At 37.0% G+C, this 26214-nt stretch overlaps 1 protein-coding gene across 3 annotated transcripts in view; it reads left to right on the top strand.

Moving 5' to 3' along the window:
- The window catches only part of LOC5571286 (tafazzin homolog), a 44319-nt gene that overhangs the window by 12531 nt on the left and 5574 nt on the right, over positions 1-26214 (top strand). For 2 of the 3 annotated variants that reach the window (XM_021840177.1, XM_021840176.1), the window contains 4 exons: positions 20045-20173; positions 20346-20360; positions 20437-20680; positions 20744-20996. In XM_021840177.1, the coding sequence (XP_021695869.1) occupies positions 20045-20173; positions 20346-20360; positions 20437-20680; positions 20744-20996 (641 nt within the window). The remainder of the gene's footprint in view (positions 1-20044; positions 20174-20345; positions 20361-20436; positions 20681-20743; positions 20997-26214) is intronic. The other variant, XM_001653537.2, reaches the window with a different exon arrangement.

Genomic DNA, 26214 nt, shown 5'->3' with positions numbered 1-26214 from the left:
AAAAACTCTACGTGGCATCCCTTAGATATGTGCCTTAGGGTAAGAGTAAAAAGCTCTCTCAAAATTTCAACTCATTTGGTTGCTCCCCCAGCTGGCGCATTCAATTCGAAGTTTATATGGAATATTTGTTTCAAATATATTGAAAATTGACCCTATGCCACTGTTTCGTTCCGTAGACTGGTAAATCGCGTTCAATTGAGCCCAGAATTACAAATTCACTAGTTGATACCCTAATGAACATAGTTGTAGAAGGTTGTATCTGGTTTTAAGCTCATTTTAATTAACCTTTCAGTAGTTGAAAGTTAGGATTTGATCAGCATTCTCGTACAATTACATATATGCATGCAGACATTTTCTACAGCGACTCCCGTTTGAACTGACATCTCTTTTCAAGTGCGTACTGCGATCAGAAAAAAGCGCTTCCTTGATCGATTCCTTGCAGGAATTTTCCATGCATCAAGATAGGCCAAGAAATTACTTGTCAGCAGCGAATCAGGCTTTACTCGATATTTCGTTTTTCGATATCCAGTTAGCAAAATGTGGTTTTCATGGCTACCTCGATGGCCACATTTGCACTAGTTTTGTGTTTTATACCTCGATAACTCCCTAACTCGATGGTGCTTTGAAATCATACAGTTGCAGTTAAAAATCATCTAATATATTTAGGCATTTTAATTCAAAACATCGGTTGTGGCTCATTTTGCTCCGCCTCTTCACATTCTTAAAAATAATCTATTTTCCAATCATTTTGTTTGCGAACAAATCTAATTTGACGCACGGATTGTTCAGTAGTATCAGTGCTTTAGTGGATTAGTAAAATTTAAAAAATAATCAATATAATTGTCTTAAAGGATCAATTGAAATCTGATTAAATTTTAAGCTGTTCATGACAAAGGGCAGTTTTGAAACAAAAACTGTCACGGTTTTCATTGTGGTGGTTATTTCATGCATCCTCTGTCTAGAAGATCTTTATGCAACTGGACATTGGAACACTGTTTTTGAGGTCAAATCCGGGGTGAAGCATACTGCTCCGCATGTTCATAATGCCCACATTGCCCCTATACATTTCGAACGTTGTCCACCCACACTTTGATTTGTGATCAGCGATAACGTCCTTATAAAAAATCAAGTAGGATTTTATTTTTGTTTTGTTCCATGCAATGAAAGTTCTACCGAAAATTACAATTTTCAAGTTGAAAACCAACACATAGGTATAACTTTTCCAAATCCTCATTGGTTTATATAATATTACTTAAACATCATTGGAACTATCATGACATTTATGACATTTGTTTTGAATTGAGCTAAAAATCTGAAAAAAGAAACTTTGGCCTACTTTTATCTACAAATTAATCGTCCCATAAGATTGATTTGCAGTTCGTAGTATCTCCTTCCATGCCTATGTTGGATTTTGTAAAAAGAGGTTACTTAGAATTTTCTTGGAATTATTGTGGAAAAACAACATTATCTGTAGTTTTACACCATACGGGGTTGTAAATGGTTTACCTTACGGGTCAGTATGAGCCACCATAGTAAAGTTGGTGATTTTGATTGAAAAAACGCTTACAACTCTCATTCTTGTTTATTGCTTCGTAAACTTCACTTTTCGAAAACTGACATTCCAATAACACTACTCAATTTTCACTTTTTAGTAACTTGGTCACTATTTTTGACCTGGTTACTGAAAAGTCACTTTTTGCAACAAAAAATAACTTTTTCAGAAAAAAAAGGTCACTCAAGTCATTATTTTAGTGATCTGCTGATAAAACTGAACTTGAATAGTAGAACAGTAATTCAACATGTTTCCAATCTGAGTATCAAAGCTCGAACGGCATAAAAAGCTAAAAACGTCTTAAATCAACTTCAAACGATTTGAAACGTCTCAAACGGCTTGAAACGGCTTAACATGGCTAAAAACGGCCTGACATGGCTTACAAAACAGCTGAAAATGGCTTGAAACGACTAAAACGGCTGAAAGTGGCTTGAAACGGCTTAAAACGACCGTTTTAGGAAATTTTTAACCGTTCAAACCCGTTTTCAGCTGTTTTAAGTCGTTTCAAGCCATTTTAAGTCAATTAAAGCCGTTTGAGGTCGTTTTAAGCTCCTTTAAGCCGATTAAAGCTGTTTGAGGTCGTTTTAAGTCGTTTTAGGCTTTTAAAACGGCAGACTAAAAAACTTCAAACGGCTTCAATCGGCTTAAAATGGCCTAGAACGGCTTGAAATGCTTGAAAGCTTAAAACAAATTAATTAACTCATTACGCGTGGTAAAGATGAATAAATTTTGGGTGAAATTATGAAACAAATCCACGTGCTCGGCTGGGATTTGAACCCAGGACTCTTGTATGCTAGACGAGCGCTTTACCAACTAAGCTACCCAACCACTTGGTGACCCAACAATCCATAACCCAATAATCAAATCCCCACAGACCTTAATACGGCTTAAAACAGCTTTAATCGACTTGAAATGGCTTAAAACGGTTTAAAACAGCTTGAAACGACCTAAACGGCTTAAAACAGCTTAAAACGGCTCAAATCGGCCTAAAACGACTTCTATCGGCTTAAAACGGCTGCTGTTGAAAAATGGCATGCAATCTTCCATCCAAAATGACAGATTCTTTTTCTTTCGCTTTTCGATCATTCAGGAGACCTTCCTAAACTTTTAAGTACGAACACGTCACAGAACTCAACGAAGGTATTAGCGTGAGAATTGTGTGATTCTGTTGACTCATTTTCACACCATTTTATACAAGCACACTTTTATTTTTATTTATATAGAAGATAGATACACCCTCCAACTCCTCCTGGAATGAAAAGCATTTTTTGTAGAAATTATTACCATTAGCATTAAGCAATTCGCACAAATTCGTAGGTGGTACAGTCCTAGACCATTGTATGAGGTTTACCTCCTTCCCGCCCGTTACCAAAGTCAGAAATTTGGGACTAACCTCTAACTCTTAGACAAGATTGATGCATCCTCCAATAATCGAGAAAAAAAATATTATAATCACACTAAACACTTCTATACTATTAATATTTATTTATTTATTTATTTATTTAATTATTTATTTATTTTTCATACCTCAACTGATCGAAGTCTTAATGAGGATTAAGATGGGGAAAAGCCCTTTTGCATGAACTGTAGTCCAATCAAAAGGGCGTAAAAACCCCATATCTTTTCAAAACAAAATACAATGGATTACATACAGATTAAAAATAATACATAAAAAATATAAAATACAAAACGACATTTCTACACAATAAATACTTATACAGAGCTATGAGAGAAGTAATCATTTGTCAAGTTCATACGCAGCTGTATTCGTCACTCGTTGTATTGAAGAAAGATGACCGAGAACAAAAAAGAAAAGAACACTCAAGAAGCATCATTTAAAACATAAAATTATTGGACTGGGACTCACCTAATTGCGACACACTTTTGCTCACTCAGATTCCGGATGTAGAGAGAAACGTCTTAGTCTGCTTTTGAATACTGAAGCTGAGATGGAATAATCGAATAGATGATAGACTTTGTTGAATTCCCGGCACAAAGCAGTGATGGGTTCGTTGATTCCGTAATCCGTTCTACGAAAATCCGGTCTGAGAGGATCTCTGGAACGCAGGGATACTGAAGGCGCATTGATGTTCAGTCGCTCAAGAATATTTGGAGCGTCTATAACCGCTAATAACAGTTTACCGGCGAATAATGCTCTCAAAGAATTCCGTCGATTGCGAAGCGATTCCATACCAAGCAAACGGCATCGTATTTCATATGCTGGCATGTTGGCAATATCGTTCCAGGGGAGCAGTCTCAAAGCATATCTGGTGAATTTGGCCTGAATTGCTTCTATTCTCAATATTCATACATTTGTGTAAGGACTCCAAACAACGCATGCATATTCCAGTGTGGAGCGAACTAGCGAATAATATAGTGATCTTAAAGTGAAAGGATCAGAGAAATTTCCGGTTGATCGCATGATGAAACCTAAGTTTCTATTTGCTCTTGCAATTATATTAGAAAAATGGTTACGAAAAGACAGATTTGTGTCCAGAAGGACTCCAAGGTCTCTACGACGGTGACACGCGACAGCAGAGTACCACAGATTTGATAATCCCATGTTATTGGACATTTTTTCCGGTTGAATGATATCACTGTACATTTTTGGGCACTTATAACCAGATGATTTCTGATACACCAGTCTTCAAAGAGATCAACCAACCTCTGCAGCTCGATGCAATCCTCGTGATTCTTTACAACTAGATAGATCTTTAGATCATCCGCATACACTAAACGAAATCCAGCAGGTAACTAGCAGCATACATCATTGATGAATATCGAGAACAGTAACGGACCTAAATTACTGCCCTGGGGTACGCCAGAGTTGTTAGTAAAATAGTAAGATTGTACCGCACGTATTTTAACAGACAATCGCCGATTCCTCAAGTACGATTCAAGCCAACGAGTGAAGAACGAAGGTGCTCCCAATCTTTCCATTTTAGCTATTAGAATCAAATGGTCGACCAGATCGAAAGCTGATTTCAGGTCCGTGTAGACTGCGTCGACTTGATTTCCTTCTTCGATGTTTCTCAGGCAAAACGACGTAAATTGTACCAGATTTGTTTCACTGGAGCGTCCCGGAAAAAATCCGTGCTGGTCAGGAGAAATGTACGACTTAGAAGCTGATAACAAAACATCGCTGACTAGGATTTCAAGCAGCTTGGATCCAGCGCATAATGAAGTTATTCCCCTGTAATTTTTTACGTCTCTCTTGTCTCCCTTTTTGTATACCGGAAACATTATTGATTCAGCAATTGATCTGTTGCAGATAATGGTGAGAGCAGCGCACAACGATGAGGCACATTTTTTTAATACGATTGAAGGAATACCATCAAGACCCGCTGTAGAAGATGACTTTAGTTTATTCAGCGCGTTCAGGACTTCATTTTCAGAAAACTGGAAATATTCCATATTGAGAGCATTTAGAGGAACGTCAGCCAGAGCGTTATTGATTCGGTGTATATCAACAAACCCTTTACGGAAAACGTCTGAAAAGTGTTTTGCAAAAATTTATTGGCTGCATAAAGTCAGTTATGACCTTGAGATTTCCTTTATCGTGACAGCTGTCACGGGACGGTGCCATTACGAAGTTATTCGGCTCATGATGTACAATTACATAATCCGACGACAATTTGACCTTATGTTCGTTATGTTTAATCCAACATTCGAGACTTAGCAACACAAAATCGTCGAAAAACATTTGAATTCCCGGAACACATTATACGCTTAAACAATACAAAATTGAGTACGATTCACACAAAATCAAGCTCTTCTGGAACTACAAATAATATGTGTAATGTTAATACATTCTTAAAAATTTCTTTTAAGATGATTCTTTCTCCACTTTTGCAAAAATATATGACACATAAAAAAGTTTGACAATACTAAAAATCTCTGTTTCTCGGTAATTTAAAAGAAAACAACACACTATTAATTGTTACTAGAATGTTTAAAAATTGGTCTAGAAAAGCCTGATTTGGTGTAATTTTGTTTTGGAGAGTACAATGAAATTGTTCAAAACTGCATGAATGGTGCTTCTGACTCCCTTACACATAAGCTAATAAAAAAAAGGTTTTTCTAAATTATAAGTTTTGCTCATGGGTAAATTTTTCGACTTTTCGAAACAATGGTTTCTACCAATCAATCATGTGTAACAGCCTAAAAAAATACAACTCACTTGAATTCTGCAAACCATATAAGCAAGAAAATATTGTTTTAGCCTTCATTTTTGGCTTCAGAGGCCACGATTCTAGGAATTAACAATATTTTGAATCATATCGATCATTAGGCTGATACAAATATTAATTTTCTTTTATGTCCGAGACCACTTGGAAGGTACGAGGGGGGGGGGGGGCTAAAAATGAATAAGGAACAAAAAATTTAAAATAAAAAAAAAGTTATTTTTCGAATTTTTATTCTTAAAGATAGTTGTTAAACTTTTTCCAATCGTCATCTGGATCATTATTTTACCTGGTTTTAACTCTAAAAATTAAAAAAAAACCTAACTGATGTCAAAAAAGTGATGAATCTTTTTTTTCTCCCCTTCAAAATTTTCGGATTTTTGAAGGGGGGGGGGGGGGGGGTGACATAAAAGAAAATTAATATTTGTATCAGCCTTATTTACGTGGGTGATCAATGTTACCGCATATCAGCCTGATCAAGAATTCGCATAAATCATTTTTTAAGCATACATAAATACAGTATATAGATGCCTGATAAAACAATACAAACAATACAAAATTAAATAAAACTGCATATTCAAATAAAATTTTCAATAATTATCCAACAAACTGATCAATGTTACCCTGAATTACGATACATAGAAAATGGAAGTAAAAAAACAGTGTTCATATTAACAAAATCATAAAATTAAGTCCTTTAGTTATAATAACAACTTGAAACACGTTGAACATTTTTTCCCGATTTTAGCTCTTTACCGATATTGTCAACCCTAAATGCAGCATGGGCTGACAAAATCGGGACATTACTGTATTAGCGATAGTGTTGAAAACAAAGGTAACGACGGCAAAAAAGTGGTAATTATGTGACTGTGACTTATGAAATGAGATGGGGAATGAGGACCTTTCAATGAAACTATTTCGTTCTTCTCTTCAACCACCACTTTAGTAACATTTCAAGTCTCATCATAGTTTTATATCAGTCTGGAATACTAGACTGCAAAACAACGGCCAGGGTTGATTGCTACTAGGGTACACAGTGACCATTTGAGCAACATTGCTTAGGAACGTCTGTGTAATGAATGTAATAAAGGCTTATAAAAACAAATGTTGGGTTTATGTAAAGATTAAAAGGAAGCTTAGGGTAGATCAAAAGTCCCAACACTCCTCTTACTGACCAAAAAAAAGCATACAACATGGCTGGACTGCAAATTTGTTTGAAGATCAAAAGCTTGTTCTTAAGACAAAGTTTCGGTTTTCTGTTAATAAGTGGATACAGATATTTTACATATTTATTACATTTGACCTGAATGCCCTCAATGTGATTTTTGAAAGTTAAATTTTTATCTAGCATGAGTTCTAGATATTTACCTTCATCTGACCAATTTATTGGAACCCTTCTTATCGTAACAACATGTCTACTTGAAGGTTTCAAATAAAGAGCTTTCGATTTATGTTGGACTATTATTAGTTGAGTTTTGGAAGCATTGGGAGAAATCTTCCATTTTTGCAAGTTAGAAGAAAAAATATCCAATTTTTTTGCAATCTACTTCAGATGACACGCAGGCTTCGTCCTTTGGTGCACATAAAGATTTTTGACACCCCTGAGATAACTTAGGTAAGTCAGATGTGAAAATATTATATAATATTGGCCCCAAAATGCTGCCTTGAGAATCCCCAACTCTTACAGGAAGTCTTTCAGACTTGGAGTTCTGATAATTAACCCGAAGAGTACGATTTGACAGATAACTTTGGATTATTCTAACGATGTATGTTGGAAAATTATTTTTTTTTTAATTTTACAATCAAGCCTTCATGTCAAACACTGTCGAATGCTTTTTCTATGTCTAGAAGAGCAAGACCAGTAGAGTAGCCTTCAGATCTGTTGGATGCATAAAACCCGATTCACAAATGTCAACCATTATTGTGAAGCTGTATAAATATAAGTTCATTCTGGTAGAATGAGTTTGGCGTACTTGAAAATCTAGAATGATATCTGATGAGCACTTAGTACTTGATATCTAAATCTATACTTAGTCTATCTATACTGATCCATATCTGTGACTTATCCACAATTGTTGAACGACTGTACTGCCCATTTGAAAGCTCTTGTGCTGTGAGAGGGGAGCGAGACGAGATCGAGAGCAGATGAGCCACTGCGTGGTTGCACAATTTGCCCGCGGTTGGCGTGTGGCATTGAGTGGCGGTCAATCCCATTTGCTTCATTGGCGCTTTGTGTCCGATGAGGTTTCGGTTACAAAGAACTCGGTAGCAACTTAGCGATTCAGTGATTGCTACCGTGAACGACATTGACTGGCTTTCGGATCCTTCCCGTAGGGGCGTGTTTGATAGTGGAAGTTCACTTTGGATTAGGTTTTATATCCGCTAGTGGTAAGATACGAAAAGTGGATTATGATATTCATTCAATCGGTCTATTGGTGGAGTGAAACATCCTAAAAACGACCGGGAATGTTTTCGTACATGTATTTCTAAGTATTATAAATTCACAAAAAAAAAAAATCATTCGCAATAAATAAAGTGAAACGTGTGGAAGAAATGAAGAAAAACTCAAAAATTACAATTCTCATCAGCCACATAACTCAAAACGTTTAAAAAATCATCAACACATTACATGAAAAACTCCATGTGCCTATATGGGCCTAATCAAGCAATTTATTAGGGCTTCCCTTAGTCGCGGCTACAAAGCGATGAAGTGTTTGTGTTTGATTCCCGATCGATCTAGGATTTTTTCGCAATGAAAATTTTAGAGTATCATCGCAGTACGATTTACGAATGTAGAATTTAAAACTTTGGCAAACAAAGCAGTTAAAATAACTGGAAGTGCTCTTAGAACACTACGCTGAGAGGCAGGTTCCAAAAGGGACGTAATGTAAAGAAGAAGAGCAAAGCAATCAGTTCGTTGAAAACAAGTTATAGAATATATATAACTATAACACTATTCTCCGTTGGAAATCACAAACGTAGTTGAATGTTGGAAATAGGACAATTTTTTTCCAATATGGCTACGAAATGTAGTAGGACACGCATCAAATAGTAGAAATGATGGAGCAGAGCAAAACTTACAAGGTCGCATATGAAGCATGATGTAGAAAAAAGCTTTAAGGCGAAGTAGGCCGTCATTGAAATTTGTACGCGTCGTTGATGATTGTTGATAATTCATCCCACGATTTCGAATCAAAAAAAATATCAGTTGGTTTTGCACTGACACAGCGGAAAAAGTATCAGCATACTTTATGCATGCAAGTGCGTACAGTGATACTTTTTCAAGTCAATATAAACTATCAAGACTGAGTTTTATCAGTTTGAAATGCAAGCTGAAAAGTCATCATTGTTGCCAAAACGAATGACGGACTACTTAGCAGGTCAATTTTGTTTTCAAGTTGACTTTTTTGTCAAGTTTATTTCGACAAATGTCAATCAGTACAGGACAAATATCTTTTGGAAAATTTAAAAAAGACAATTGCTGCGGAGTATCTTGCTGGTTTCTGGGATAATATTCTAATGATTATGTACAAATTAGGGTAAATCGCCAAATGTTGATCAGTTAGGACGAAAGGGTTCCATTCTTACTTGATTTTTAAGAGAATATTCAAATAATTTTCGAAAAAAATTCATTAGGCATCCCTAACCTAGCTAAAACTTATGTTAAATGACTGTCGCTAAATGTTGACCGTTTCACATGATCTTACTGCCGCTTCAAAAACACGCATTCAAAACTGACGCGCAGTGAGGCTTTGAGAGTTTTCCACACTGCGACCGTCAAAAGGAGAGATCCTTAAGAACGTTGCTCTGGTCACGACAAATTGGGAAGTGTTCAGCAATTAGCGAATTACCCTATAAAGGATTACATTCAAATCTAGTCTACAATTCTTTTGAAGAACCTGTCCTGGACTTTGTGGAAATGATATTAACGATCCAAAAATTGACATGTTCTTTGTAAGACATCCGCATACTAATAGTAGTTAGAGTCACATCTTGTATTGTAATCTAGCTTGAAGTTCTATGATAATCATGTTCAACATATTATTTTGCAATAATACTGCAAAAGGTTTCTGTAAGAATTGTGCCTAGGATTCAACCAAAATTCCATAAGTTTTTGAGTATTTTAACCGGATTTTACGGTGAGCAGGGTTTTCAAGGGACTCAATGAGCCATAGCGGTAAACGTGCAACTATTCGGCATGACCATGCTGCGGGTCGTGGGTTCTTGGGAAGAATAAACCATTGTTATAAACCATTTTGTAGTCGAAGTTCGTTTATTTTGTATTGAGAACGAACATTGAACATCTTTTACGAATCCTTCGCATTTACGCAAAACGAGTGATTTGTTTAGCAAATACTGGAAAACATCCAATGCCAGTACCGTTAGAGGAAGACAAGCGCAAAACATACAAAAACACCCATAAAGCGTGTACTTCATGAATATTTCATAACATTACTGAGTCTTGAGTGATTGTGTCAAATACAATAAATTCATATGGTAGGGGAATTAGAGGCATAATGGACACGTTAAGCAAATGTTCGTTTTAAGACCATATAATGGCAATGTTTTTATTTTACCACCATCTAGTTTTCAAGTTTGATGTCAGTACGACGTGCAACATTTATTCAGAGTTGTTTTTGATCTTCCGACCTTGACGCTTGCCCCTGCGCGGGCCGGCGATGAGGGTAGGATCAAACATGTCGCGCGTCGATCGAGTAAAGCGAAAAAGTGCCGCTTTCGATTAGTTCTTTATGATCTTCCAACATTGACGCTTGATCCTGGGCAGTGCTTCAAGAAAGCCCGAGTAGTCGTCAGTTGTTTTCCATCACGGGTCGCGCGCCTATTTTCTCTGAGTGCTTTTATATAGCCGAGCAAACGACTGAAGCTGAAAGTGGATTGTTGCTGCTCAATGATGACGGATCAATTGGTGAGCTCATTTCATGCTACTGTTCCTATTCTATAAAATATGTATGACTGAACCGTTAATCGTTACAACGGTGAGATGTAAATATGATGTTTCAAAAAAATATGAATGGTTCGTCACTGTGAGTGTCGACATAAACTCTGATTCATAAATTATTTATGTCTAAATTTTTTTTATTCAATACACCTTCTTCTTTTTACCTTTATTTTTGTAATCAAAAATAAAACTTTGAATGGCTCGACACTTCAAGTGTAGACTTCCGAAAGGTTCACTTTATTCAACAAACTTTGAAAGGTTCGTCACCTCAAGTGTCGGCATAATTTTTCTCTACATAGATATTGTTCATATCAAATGAAAATATTATATTTACATATAAGCATGTTTATATCTCACAAAAAATTATTTATTATGGTCTAATCGCTTATCAAAGTGAATCCTGTGACCCAACGATCCTTCCCATTAACAAACATCCCTCCCAGTAACCTTTGTGGAGATGCAGAGGCAAACACGGTCTCCAAATAGCAAAGGTTACATACTAACATTCCTTCCCCCAATCCCACCTGACTGCAAGGACGTGGCCGGCGCCGTTATTGACCCTGTATAAATAGAGGCACTGAATTATGCACACTGAAGAAGATTATGGCCAATTCCAGCCGAACTTCTAGTTGATTCTTTGTGCATTTTCACTGACTTCGGTCAATCACGGAATAGCAACCATTGATATGTGTAGTCAGTCTAAGCTAAGCTAAGCTAAGTACGACGTGCAACATTTATTCATGATGATGAAAATCAAATCATATGTCAGAATAGCGAGATATAAATTTGGGTCTAAAACAAGGGTGGTAAAAAGGTATCGGGTCGAAATGAACGCTCGCATGAAATTTAGTGATTCCAATATATTTAATGACTGTCAATCGTTCAGATATGTAAAAGGGCTCTCCCTCAATCAAAACAGCTAAAAAGAACATTTCTGGGCTCGTTACTTTGCTCAAAAATTAGATTCTTCCACGGCCTTGCTTATTGGCCAATTTTAAACTGAGCAAAACTTTAATTAAAATTTTGAAGGGCAATTGAAGCAAAAAATAAACTTTTACACCGTCAAACATTTCAAATGCATTACAGATTGCATGCAGGGTATGAACTTTTGATGAAGTATGCATATTTTCAGATATTGAGGGGGTGTCCATTTCGCCCCGTATGTTCATTATGCCCCTAATCCCCCTAAACAAAAAAAAAATAGAATTGTGTTTGTATGTCACGATATGGCTTGAGAACAGGCTATCAAATTTTGAAAATTCTTTCATTAAAATGTTCACTTCACTTCCGACGTATTTGTGTGTATAGATATAGTTTAGAATATTCACCGGGGAAGTCGTAAAAACGGGAGCGAACGGTACTATCATTTTGAATGAGACGGTACTATCATTTTGAACGGCCTACTTGATGGCAAGGCGAAGTTTGCCGGAACCACTAGTGGTGCATAAAATAGCGTTATACAGGTCGGACTCGATTATGCGGAGTATCGATTATTTTTTACTCCGGATAATCGAATCCTCCGGATAATCGAATCTCTAAGAAAAAAATTGAAATCGTCGATAAAAGAACATAAATATTATCTTTCTTTGTTGTTTTTTTTTACATGATGCGGTGGCGTAGCAAGAAATTATTTCTTGGAACAGCAGGGGTCTTTACAAGAAGAAAAAAAAAATTTTTTTTTGACCAGCATACACAAAAACCACTATTTCAAACCCCCCTGTTCTTAAATACGTTCAAAACTGCAAAACCATTGATGTTGTATATTGCAATACTAATTTATCTCAGATTTATGCTTAAAAATTGAAAAACAAAAACATCAAAAATCAAATTCCGGATAATCGAGTCTAAAATTCCGAATAATCGAATCCCGGATAATCGAGTCCCCGGATAATCGAGTCTCCGGATAATCGAGTCCGACCTGTATGTACAAAAACTGGTTTTATAAAATAGTTGTTGAAAAAAACGAATAGCTATCATGAATGTAGAATATGGAACAAGTAGGTGTATAATGGAAGATTAGTATCGATATGGACATTTTAAAATTAAACTGCATTTCGTTACTCGATTAGTCACCTTTACTCAACATCGATCAACCCAGAAACCTTCCTGACAACCATGGAAATGCAAAGGTATGCTCGGTCTCTAGTAACAACGGTTGACTCATACATATCTTGTATATAGGTACCTACATTTCTCCAAGCTGTCTAATTCACGGCCTAGCTAGATGCGTAATCAATCCAAGCCAAACCTGAATGCTGAAATGGAAAATCCAAAGTCGATCAAACGATTGACACAAAGGTAAACTGATAGAAATCCCGTCATTGTTGTTCAAAACAGTTCCTTCTGCTCTGCGTTGCGGCACTGTTGGAAACAAGCCTCCAAATCTCGATTACTTTTTCAAATCGACGTAAGTAACTTCCATACAGTTTTGAGAAAATTAATTCAGAAGAATCACAACCTGTTTTCTAAAACTGTTTTAAAATGAATCACCTTTTTCACATTTTTTCGCCGTGTACATTGCTTAAATTTTGCATACAATAAGCTCGCATTCAAAAACTAGGGAGTTCCTGTTATTTCCCACAAAAAAATTATTACAAAATGATAAGCCGATTTATTCAGTTACTTTCGACGTTTTTGTACCAGTGTAAAATCGGCTCAAGTAGTGTTTTGTTTTGATTCGTGGTTAAGTCACTTTGTCTCTCCATACAGCGGAGCGGCGAAAGTAGTGGTTAGGTAGCGAAAGTTGAAAATCTTACTTTCGTCGTTTTGTAATTCCGGAAAGTAAACGTTCTAAAAGTGAAAAAGTGAGTTGGTTTAGAGCAAAATGTGTAGAATTTCGTCTGCGAAACACGTAGAATCGATAAAATAAATTTGTATACTTTTTTGACTTGAGTCTGTTTGAATAAGTTTTCGAGAAATGGCCATCAAAAGCACAACACCAACATCATCAAACGGCGGGGCGGACGATGGCCGACCGCGAATGACGCTGCTGCGATTCAAGGTCGCACACCGTCGTCCGCCGTTTCGTTCCGTTTATTGCGCTGTCGCGCTCGCTCGGTGGCGGAGATGCGTGTGCGACGCGCAGCAGCTAATGAAAGGCAGCCAAATTATCAAGCGTTTAAAGATTGGGGACACTTTTTGTTTTATCAAAAACATTTTTTTTTTTGAAAATGTATGATATCGTAACCATTTAATTCTACTAGAGTTTGTATCCTTCACAGTTGGCCGATGCAAATATTGTTTTTACTTTTTGTCGTTCGTTTTGATTTTTTTTATTGACTGTTTCTGGGATAACTGATGGCTATCCTTTTCCTAAGGCATGATAATATTTTACCCACTAATGAACCAACTTGTCAGCGAAAGGCGTCGCTCAGCCAGACGCCATGTGCGTTTGTGTGCATCTGATGAGCGCGACAATAAATTGAAACGATCGGGTTGTCTGGTCGCGTGTTGCTTTGTTTATAGGCAGTGCAATGTTTAGAGTAAGGTGGGGCAAAAGTTCGACCTTAGTGGTATAATCAAAATTTTCAGGAAAATAATAGCAGATGAAACAAAACAAATACCATACAGCGAACCTTCAACATATTGGCTATAACTTTGCTGAACAAACTTGTGTCAAAATATTTACCCATTATTAGTTATAACAGTTTCAAAATTGATTGTCTTAAACGAACTTTTGCCCCACCGGTGGGGCAAAAGTTCGAATCTAGTGTGGGGCAAAAGTTCGTTGGCTAAAACACAAAATATCAATACTTTTATGCCAGGCATACTTCATACCAGCCGTAAACTTATGTTTGCCGAAAAATACACACTAAATTTTCATCAAAAAATGCCCAAAACAGGGTTAATTGTAATACACCCAAAAAATAGCAGTTTTTCGCAAAACTTAGTGAAAATGTAAAATTTTTGTGACATTTTTCGCACGATCAGGCTAATTTCGCTAAATTTGAAGATAATATGTAGATTTCAGGAAATTTGAAAAATTTTCCGTGGGTTTATACATGGGTCGAACTTTTGCCCCGCAGATTCGAACTTTTGCCCCGCTATGGGCCAAAAATTGATTCCAACTATTTATGGAAAAACTAATACACGTCAAAGCATCCTTATGATAGGCCTAGAAACGCCCTTACATAAAATATTGAAATATATTTTATCTTTATTTGGTTCCATGAATCGAAAATTTGACCAAATATTACAATATTTACGTCGAAAAACAACAAATTGCCATAACTTTTCCAAATCTCAATCGATTTTTATGATATTTGGAGTGAAAGTCTCTTACTTGAATAGCGTTCGAACCACCATGACATTTCTAAGTTTTGATTTGATTTGAGCTAGAAATCTTAAAAAGAAACTCTTACCCCACTCGAACTTTTGCCCCACTTTACTCTACAGTTGGTCGCGCAGTTACACGTCACACTGCGGAAGAGCGCGGATTAGCTGCGATGTAGATTGGATGAAGCGTCATGCAAACGTGCATGCAACTTATCTGTTGATTGCTAAACATGATGACTTGACTAACGTTTACAGTGCGGCGTTGCTCGCTGCGCAGTGAACTTTCGTTTGATTGATCGCAATTTAAAAAATATGAAATGGACCTGAGATTTTTCGTTGTTGGGTTGTAGGGTAACGGTCGTATTTTGGACCCCCTAAGGAAGTGATTTTAGCTGTTTGCCCCAATGAATTAATTGCAAAGCGTAACCAAGTCAAAGAACATGCCAAAATGTAGAGAAAAACTTCATCTACGAGATAAAAATGCCCATACGGTCATGTAGGATCCAAAAAACGTCGAAAATAATTAAATTGTGAAGCACGGTTTTTCATTATTTTGGACACACCAATACATTTTGGACCATCAAAGTATATATTTTGGACCCTCGGCATTTTTTATCGTTTGGCGACAAAGTCCACAACACTTTTTGTATAATATGCTTGCCTATAGTCTAATCATTCGATGACAATGGAAAACCGAAGAAATTCTACGCTTTTAGTTCAGAAATTTGAAAAAAGTTTTTGTTTACATTTGAAAAATTTCTGACGGCTTCAATTTCTGTGTGTAACATGTTGTAACGGTTGCATGAATGTACCAATTAAATTAATTAATTTCAGATAAAATAAACACATTTTCTATGTACAAACGGTTGATGCAATTGCGGAATAGTCCTATCTTTCCAAATGGCATGCAAATTGAGTTGGTCTCGATTTAAACTGGGAAATTTGCAGGAAAATGGTCCAGGGGGTTCAAAATATATAGGGGTCCAAAATATATTGGTTACCCTATTCTCGTCTGATTCAGCAAAATTCGCTAGCTTGGCACGTAATTACATTACCCGCCAATATTATTTAGAACATGCCAAGGATTAGACTGGCCCAGCTCATTATGGAAGAAAAATAAAGTTTTACAATTCCACGGGGCACTCCCCAGCATTATTCTTTAGGGTTAGAGAAAAACTTCCTGAAAATTTCAGCTCATTTGGTGGATTCATGAGCTGGCGCTTTCGAATTAAAGTTAATATGGGATTCCAGCTCAAACATATGGGAACAGCACATCTTCCACTGTTTGGTTCAGGAAAATGGATGATCTTGTTCACTTGAACCCAGAATGTCAAAAACACTACATGATGTCATAGCGAAGAATATAGTAGAAAGTTGTATGATGATTAAAATTGATAAAGTTGATGTTTTAGCTATCTGAACTAGATTTGTAAAGCTCAGGCAATACTGCTTTGTATTTCTTCAACATAGCCTGGGAGGGAGGCACCGATACTACACACGAAATATGAAACAAAGTTATTTCGAACTGCAAGAAAACTCTAGCTTGCCAACGACAATCAAGGCTGACTTGATGTAAATCGGTAGTTTTCTTTTGTTGTGTTCATTCGATCGTTCTGGACAAACATGGAAAAAGGGCCAAAGTTTTCTATGCATTTCATTTCCGTTTTTATTGAAAAAAGTAAAATGATATATTCAATCAGAATAAAAGGTACTATTGTGACATTACTTTTGAATAAGCATGAATAGCTTTTCAATCGATTTTTTGTCACTTTTGATAAAATGCAAAAATGTGTTTTAATCGATTACGCGCTTTTATCATGTTTGTCCATTGTTTCAGATCTGGGCTCACAGTGACAGTTCGTGAAAGCAGAATCTCGGCTCACCTTGTTGACATACATAAATTTCGTATCGGTTTCTCCCTCCCAGATCATAGCCACTAAGCGCATCATAGCCACCTATGACGGTGGGCGAGCTGCTACACAAGGCGCATGTATACTTGTGATTGTACTGGAGTGCTGATCTAAGCCTAACTTTCAACAACTTCAAACGAGCTTAAATCCAGATACAACCCTCTGTAATCATGTTCATTAGGGTATCGACTAGTAAATTTGCCATTCTGGGGTTAATTGAACTGAATGCGCCAGCTGGTGAAGTAATCAATCGAGTTGAAATTTTGAGAAGTTTTTTTCTCGAATGTTCAATGCTGAGACGGTTCACAGTGGCGGTCCTTCATACAAAGGTCGGACAAAACCTCTAATACGTCTCAAATTGCTTGATAAAGGTATTCTATTGATTATATTGGATACCTGATATCATCGCGTTGGAAATAACAGTTGAATTGAAAATTCGATTTTCTAGTGAAATTGGTCCACATTAAGTTTTTTCATCTAATCGTATAAAAAGGCTATTACTACAATTTTTTTGTTGTAATGCAGAAATTTGTGCATAAACCTGAACTAGAGGTACAAATTTAACTTCCTTTTAGAAATTCCACTAAAGTTTCAAACGAATTATGACAAATTATATAGATTTGAATGAGGAAATCGATAAATTATAATGAATAATGAAAATGGAATTTTCTCTTCTAGGGGCAAAAAAGGGCAAGAAAAACTATTGCACGTTTGAAAGTATGGATGATTTGCTGCTTCATAGTGAGTTACTCATTTTCCCAAAACACTTCACATAAAACGTACGAAGTTTTGAAAATTTACCAAAATTTTGGAGAAAGATTGTTTAAAACTTTTTTTGCTACAAATAACAACTTGATATGTTAAAAATTATATAATTATAGACAAAACTAAGGCTTATAACTACGCTTTCAAATGGAACCTATTGAGCTTTAATCGATTATGATTTCGTTGGGATTCGTCTGTTTGAAGTTTGCTAGGTGATGAATTTCGAGCAGTCCAATTTAGCTGACTTTCACAAACTTACGATGCTGCCAAAAATCGAAAACAGAACAGATCAATCTCAAATTTTGAGAAATTGTCGCTCAATAGTATAGAAGTCTAAAAAAAATATTGGCGAGTGATTTTGAGAACATGAATTTTTGAGGTTTTGTCCGGCCATGTGCCACTGTGCGGTTGACTGTGTTAAAACAATACTACTGTGTAGGATAAGTGATCCATTAGTTCCCGAGCAGAAGAAAATAACTACTGAATACCAAATTGAGGTATTCCATACCAGATTATTTCCAATACTTACAACCTGAATGAGGTATGAATGAGCCCTGCATAAGAGGTAAAATACCTCAAATAATACCTCAAGCATATTCTACGAACACCAAACTTATAACTAGATCAGGTATTGTAATACCTACAAGTAACAATAGAAATGTTATTTAGACCTACCTTACCTTGATACCTTGATGGCTACAGCGTAGCGTCACGCCATTGCCGGGCGTATTGTAGAGCTACATCTTCGTCGGACTTGAGCGAAACTTTTCCAGTTGCCCCGAACGTTAAAGGTCGCCAGGTCCTCTTCCACTGCGTACAGCCAGCGTGTTCGTGGTCTTCCCCGAAGCCGCCGACCTCTACCTGGTTCCCTGCTGAATATTATCTGCGCAATTCTTTTTTCCGACATTCGCACTAAGTGACCAGTCCACTGAAGTCTGTCGTATTTTACACGCTTGATATCTAATATTCGCATCTTTGTACACCCCGGAACTACATCACGCAACTTCATCGGGGGAGGGCTGTGCTCATGCCGCTCATGCACCTCGTCAATCTCAGCCTCTAGCTATTTTGCTAGTTCGCTGTTGGAGCTTAATGTCGTCAAAAACGCTGCTCACTACAACATATCTACGGTGTCTTTGCGACTACTCGTTTTGCCCAATTGGCGGTTAAAGATATCGCCAGGGCTTTAGACAGCTTTCTGTGCGACGACGCATATATCCCTTGGACTGGCCTCTCATCAGAACCCTGTTAAACTTCTACTGGACGCTCATGTGCTTTTCGTTGCTCTACGACGCCTCGTTCTCTGCTGCTGCTGTTCGAGCTCTCCAGGTAGATCAGTTGGATACCGAGGTCGGTCCAGCGATATCGGTTGGAAGTCATCCGGTTCACTGGTGCCCCGACGATTCAAAACTGATTTGTGACGATCGATGCTACTCGGCCTAGTCCCCGACGGTAGAGCTAGCCTACTCCGGCTACGCGCTTTTTCATGCTTCGATACTGGCCAGTGGAGTGCTGAAGTCAGTCCAGCGATTCCGGCTCACTGGCGCTCCGACGACTCAAGCCGGTGATACGCTACGTGTGAAACAGGCAATGTACCACGTGGGATGTAAAGCCAAAGTAAAAATATGATATAAAATGACTTTACACAGCTCAATGAATCCTATAAATTTAGCACTTTATTTGAAACTGCTTGTGAAAAATACATAGTGGGACATAAATGCGTGGAAATTCATTAGCGAGACAGTTGTGCGTAGAAATTCAGCAGTGGGACAAATTGACTCGGTAGGATTCCCATAGAATACTCGAAAAAAGTATGCTATTTTTAATTGTTTCCTATTAATATAGGTTAAAATATACTTTTTGGCTACAAAAACTAAAAAATACAAAAAGTAACATGGGACAATTATGTGTACAACGGCAGACCACTAGGGCGATTCAAAATTTAAAAATGTTTGAAAATTTAACCTCCCATATCTTTTTTATCATCCTTGCCATAAAAATAGTGCTCTGTGAATTTTCAGCTTTTACTGTGGTGATTTACAGATAGCCCAAAGACAAAGGTTTGTATGGAAATTGCTATTGAGAAATTTTGAAAACACGTTAGTACTGTAATGTAAGTACAAACTTATCATCTCATAGTGAAAACTCATTTTTCAAACCTTAATGCTGACGAAACAAATCCCTATTGAGCTAAATTCGTTTGGGATTTTTGTAGGTGTTCACAGGGCTATAATCCCATATGAAGCTCAATAATAGCCTGGAAAAAAAGTTACAATAATTCAAACAAAATATTCACTATCGTAACAAACTAGTTTATTTTGAATTTATTTTCCGTCGGCCCATGCATTGCTTATCAAACCCGGTACAAAATTCAACCTTTTTTCTCCTCCATTTTCAGTGTGGCTCAACAAGACTCGTGTCCACAACATTGAAGTGCTGGAAAACCTCCTGGAGAACCGCCCGAAGGGAACGCCCCTGCTGACCGTCTCCAATCATCACTCGTGCTTCGATGATCCCGGCATGTGGGGTAAGTTGCTCGCCGTGGCTCACTCAACCACCATAATTTTCTGTAACCTCCATTAAAATCTAAATCTTTTTTTGGAACTTGCCACGCGTGAAAAATTGTAACTCTGCCTTCTACCTTTGTTGTATTGCCATTTCATGTATATGTAAAATCTGTACGCATCACGCCGTCGCAGGACTGCTGAAGCTTCGTAAATGTTTCCCTTTTCAATAGTTATCAGAAGAATCGAACTTCAGACTAACATTTCAAATTTTGAATCATTTTAGGACTGCTCAAACTGCGCAACGTTTGCAACCACAACGTGATCCGGTGGTCGATGGCAGCTCATGACATTTGCTTCACCAACAAATATCATTCGCTATTCTTCATGTACGGTAAGTGCATCCCGGTCGTCCGAGGAGCCGGGGTCTATCAACCGGCCATCGATCTCTGCATAGAGAAGCTGAAGCTGGGCCACTGGGTGCACGTGTTCCCCGAGGGGAAAGTCAACATGACCAAAGAAGATCTCAGGTACTGGATGATGGGTTTTACGTCAGATTTTGGAGATCATCGGCAATTCTATTCCTCTTGAAGGTTCAAATGGGGCGTAGGGCGGATAATCTACGAAACACCCATCTTGCCAGTCATCATTCCCATCTGGCACATTGGGATGGAAACGGTGCTTCCAAACGAGCCACCATACTACCTTAGGTTGGGCAAGAAACTGACGTACAATTTTGGTAAGCCGATCGACTTGAATGCTGTGATGGAACGGCTGAGGACGAATCCCGTTTCCGAGGAGGAAGCACGGAAGATAATCACCGACAAGATTCAGGAGGAGATGATGGTGAGTTGATAGGACCGTATAATCCAATCTCCAAATGTTTTGATGTTATTAGTAGTATTGTAACTGTCGCAAAGCAAACGTAAATTTGTGACGTGAGTCGTGATATCACCCTTAAATCTGTCTAGATTCACAAATGGAAGATTTTGCCCAAGGTCCACCTAAAATATACTTACAGATAGCAGGTCTCTTTTCAGAGAGTTGATGATTCTTCGAATGCAAGTAACCCTACAAAAATTACCTACCTATCCACTTGGACTAGTAATTCAGGGATCCGGAAAAATATAATTTTACTTAAATTGTGTATATTTGAGTAAAAATTATGGTAAGCTCTCAGTGAAAATTGCAATATTTCACTAAATTCTTTGGTTTTGTGTTAACAATATAGTAAATTCTAAGCTTTTAGTAAAACTTGTAATATTTAAACAAAACCATGAAAATATGAATAAAAAGTTTAAAAAAAATGGCACAAATGGAAAAGAGTACAGTAGAATATGGAAACATAGAATTTAAGATGTGTTTGTTAGAATAGTAGTTTCAGTGCTCTGATAGTAAATCAAGAAGATGAATTACCGAGTATCCTCGTCTTTTGAAGATCATTCTAGGACATAGAGCACTGTAATTTTGACAGCAACTTTCCAGAAAGCTGGGCGGAAGCATTTTTAGAACCACCGACTGCTATGGATACTCTATAGTAGGTTCGAGGTGCTCGGGGGGATGGGGTCGATTTTGAATTGAATTTTGTCCGTAATTCTATCAACATGGGTATCGAACTTAAACATTTTTGAAGGTGATAGGAGCATTTTCAGAACCACAAGCTTCCATGACCACTCTATAACACAGCGTAATAAAAATACCATTTTTGTGTGTCTCAAGGAGCAAATTATGTGTCTCTAGAAGATTTGGGTTTGCTGAATCTGATGCCGTTTTCAGAAACGTTCCTGCACTTCACAATTTTTAGCAAAGTTGTACAAAGTGGCCAAAGTTGTATAAAACACTCTTTTCATTGTTGTTTGCATGCAATTTAAAGCATGATTTATCAAGTAGATGAAAAACCGAATTTAGTACTATACCATTTAATTTCACTAGAGTTTGTATCCTTTGACAAATACGCATATTTCGCCCTTAACTGTAAGGTCGTCTTCAGTGTCGTTTTCTAGACTCGACTTAAGTCCAAATTTGAGTCTAGTACACGACACTTAAGACGGCCTTACAGTTGAGCTCGAAATACGCGTATTTGTCAAAGGATACAAACTCTAGTGGAATTAACCCAACCTCGCCTTTAGACGGGGTACACTTTGGAATTTTGTGTATATTTTCGTTGCTCGGAAATCAAAATGATTTTATTTTTGGCTTAAGCCTTGACTCATAACACGCATATAAGAAAAGTTTTTTATGACTTTAGGAGCTTGTTTGTATTTTTGAAAATTGTTTGAAAAATTGTATTCTTATATAACCTACAAATGCCTTGGGTTCATTTAACGTGTAAAATCGAAACTTTTATATGTTTTGCTATCAACAGCAACATTTTCAGCAGATCTAATATTATTGATCAATATCGGCGCCGGCCAAGTCCTTACAGTCAGTTGGGATAGGGAAGGAATGTTAGGGTGTAATGATTGTTGCTTCTAGAGACCGAGAATACCTCTGCATCTCCACAATCACCACGGGAAGGGTGTTTATTAGTGGAGAAGGAAAAGATCTGGGAGTTACCTTTGGTCGGTGATGCGATCCATGGACAAGGAGGAAAAATACGGTTTATACTTAAAGCTAGTTTTTAGTTTTGTCTCAAAAAGTTTTTGGTAGAAGATTTGAAATAAACGTCAACATCTGTAATGTCGAACCATTCAAAAGAAGTTATTATTAATGGCGAAAAGAGAAAAATATATGCGTATATTTTAAATTATATGAAACAGGAATAATGCCGACACTTGTAGTGAAGAACTATGTTGTTTGAAAATTACATAAAAGTATTACTGAATATTTATGCCTCAAGAAGAAAAGTCTTTGGTAGAAGTTTCAAAATAAACGTCGACATTCATAATGTCGAACAATTCAAAAAATATTTTAAGTAATGTCAAAAAGTTTCTATGTTTATTAGAATTGTATAAAACAGGCATAATGCCGACAGTTGTAGTGACGAACCATACAAAGTTTGATTGAATATTACAAAAAAGTAACGTTTACATGAAAAAATGTGTTATCATAAACATGAAACGAGCTCACCAGTTGGTAATCCATCCTCGACTTAACACGAATATCTTTTCGCACTCACACAGCGCGAACAGCAAAACTTCCCGGCGCCTCGAAAACGAACCGCCTTGTTTGGGCTTTGCAAAACACTGTCCAGCAAAACCCACGAACCGAAAACCTCCCGGTGTACGAAAAACGAAGCGTCGTGTTTGGGCTTTCCAAAACACTGCCCACCAAAACTCGCGAACCGAAAACCAAACTCCCGGCTTCCCGAAAACGAAGCGTCTTGTTTGGGCTTTCCAAAACACTGCCCAGCAAAACCCGCAAACTGAAAACCAAACTCCCGACGTCCCGAAAACGAAGCGTCTTGCTTGGGCTTTCCAAAACACTGCCCAGCAAAACCCACGAACCAAAAACCGAACTCCCGCCGTCCCAAAAACGAAGCGTCTTGTTTGGGCTTTACAAAACACTGCTCCTATCACAGAAGAAGAGCTTGGTAGGATTAAAACAATTTCAAACCTGTTTTTCCGTTAATTACACGAACAATAAAAATATTTCCAGAAAAATATAAAAAAATTAATGTTTTTAAAAGTACCGTAAAAACTTGAATTTTTATTATTGCCAAAAATCAGTTACTAGAAAAGGCTTCAAAAAATAATGAAAAAAGATAGGGATGCTCAAAAAATAAAAATTATAAAAATCAAAAACCAAAATTCATAGATTTACGAATAAAAATAAATCATTGCCCAAAACGTGTTCAGAATGATTTTAGATAACTAAAACTGATATTTAGATCGAAAGTAAAAATTTGAGTGTTAAATGGTATACAGTCGACTCTCCACAACTAGATATTCTATACTCTATAACTTGATGGATTTTTCGGTCCCTCCAAATTCCCATACATCATACTCTCCATAAGTGGATAGTTCTATAACTCGATATCTCCACTAGTCGAAGTTAGTGTGAGGCAAATTTCCTTTCATAACTCGATATCCAGCTAAAAATACTTTAATTAATAATATTGATAATATTGATTTTCTGTAAAAAAAAAGGGATTTTTCGAGAATTTTAAAGAAGTGTTGAAACATTTTTTTCCAAAATGCTATCAACAAAATAATATTGCTTCCTTACAAAGTGATAATAAAAGTATTGGAAATACAGAAATATGTTTCTATGATTTTGTGTGCCGGTATGTTCTATAACTCATAATTCTATAAGTCGATGGTCCCTTGAATATCGAGTTATGGAGAGTCGACTGTAGTACTAAATTCGGTTTATCATCTACTTATAGGTACTATTTCACTAAACAGCTCGAAGATTTATTATGATTTATCCAACTTTTTATTGATATAACCTACCAAGCATGCAAAATAGGACTTTAACTTTCATTTGGTCAGTGTTCAGATAGACTGGACCAAGTGTTTTTTTCTTTTAATTATTAGAGGGAAGCGTACCTCAGCTCAGGCTTTCGAAACATCAAAATACTTGCATTATTTGCTGCAATAATGGAACTTATCTTTTATATCTGTTTAAAAATATCATCGGAAAAATCAGAATTGTTCATCGGAAAAATCAGAATTGTTGGAGTCCTCAACGTATCTTTGGAATGCCGAATATCAACTTGTCCGGTCTGTCCGAACACTGACCATTTAAGATATAATTTGGTTGAAATTGCATGATAAAATTTATATTAAATCGATTTTTTCAACATGCTTGCAGTCTCCATACAAAATTCTTGAGCATTTCTTGCAAGAAATTTCCCACGCATCGAGATGGGCGATTACTTTTCTGTTGAAGTGCATACTTCGCTTAGCAAGTGAGTTTTAAGAATGGTCGGTATTTGAGATTTTCACAAGCTCGGAATGATTACAGGTATGTTCCGTTTTTATCAACACGATCGGCAATTTTCAGTTGACAAAAACGGAACCGTGACAAAAACGGAATAATTTTCTTAGACAAAATATTTTCCGAATTTTAAAACAATATTGCTGTTTTGCCAAGATAATACACAATTTCATCATTTAAATGCACAGTTATGATATTTGGGAGCTGTAATTAGCTTTAAGATTGTGCATTCGTAACAACGTATTCCAATCAACCAATATGATTATTTAATGCGATAAATCTTTAGCTTGAGCTTGATTGGCCGCCTGTGGTTGCTACTCCAGTATCAGCTGCACTTACACAAGGAACCAACCAGTGCTGGTGATCTTCAATTTTTAGGAAACAATGGTGCCTGCCACGTCAGAATGCAGACCAATGAGGGGAAGGGGAAGGAATTGATGATGCATTCAACTGGCTCCCACGGTTGACCGTACATACCACTGCTTCAACGCCAGTTCATGCGGGAAGGGCCAACCCAGGGGTAATTTTTATGGCAGAGAGGCTTGCTGCTGGTTTGGTTAACAGACTGCATATGTATCATGCCTAAAGGAAGGCATGCTATAATGATGAACGATTGGAAGCGTTGGGAAACGGTTTATCTCTGTCCGTCTCGGGCTCTAGCAAATGCTATGAACTGTGATAGATACATCAACTGTGATATATTAAGAGTGGTAGATAGAAGCAAGTGAAAGATACAACTACCAAGTACGAGGAAAGGGACAGGCCTGGGATTGAACCCATGATCTTCTGCTTATGAAGCAGAAGCGGTAGCCATTAGACCACCAACCCCGTCTTATTTAATGCGATAAATCTTTAATAGTTTAAGTTTTGTTGGTTACAATTTCATTGTATTTAATATGGAATTAAATAATTAAATTGACGATTAAATGTGGGGTTATGTTGCGAAAATTTTACAAGCCTTAATTATTATTTCCGTTTTCCTGTGCTTTAAATTGTCAAAATCTGTTCGGTAGAATGATTGTGGTGATTTTTCTTCACTAACACTACCAACTTCGACTGGAATGCGGTAATCATTCTTCTAGAACAGCGCCACCTTCACCGTTTAGCTCTGAGTTGAATCACGAATTGACTAGCACTAAACTAAACTAAAATTCTACTATTTTGTTTGGTAATATAATGTTGA

This window comes from Aedes aegypti, chromosome 2 (assembly GCF_002204515.2).
Source record: "Aedes aegypti strain LVP_AGWG chromosome 2, AaegL5.0 Primary Assembly, whole genome shotgun sequence".
NCBI classification, from domain to species: Eukaryota; Metazoa; Arthropoda; class Insecta; order Diptera; family Culicidae; genus Aedes; species Aedes aegypti.
The sequence above is the reverse complement of the archived record's forward strand: the minus strand, read 5'-3'. Positions and strand labels throughout refer to the sequence as shown.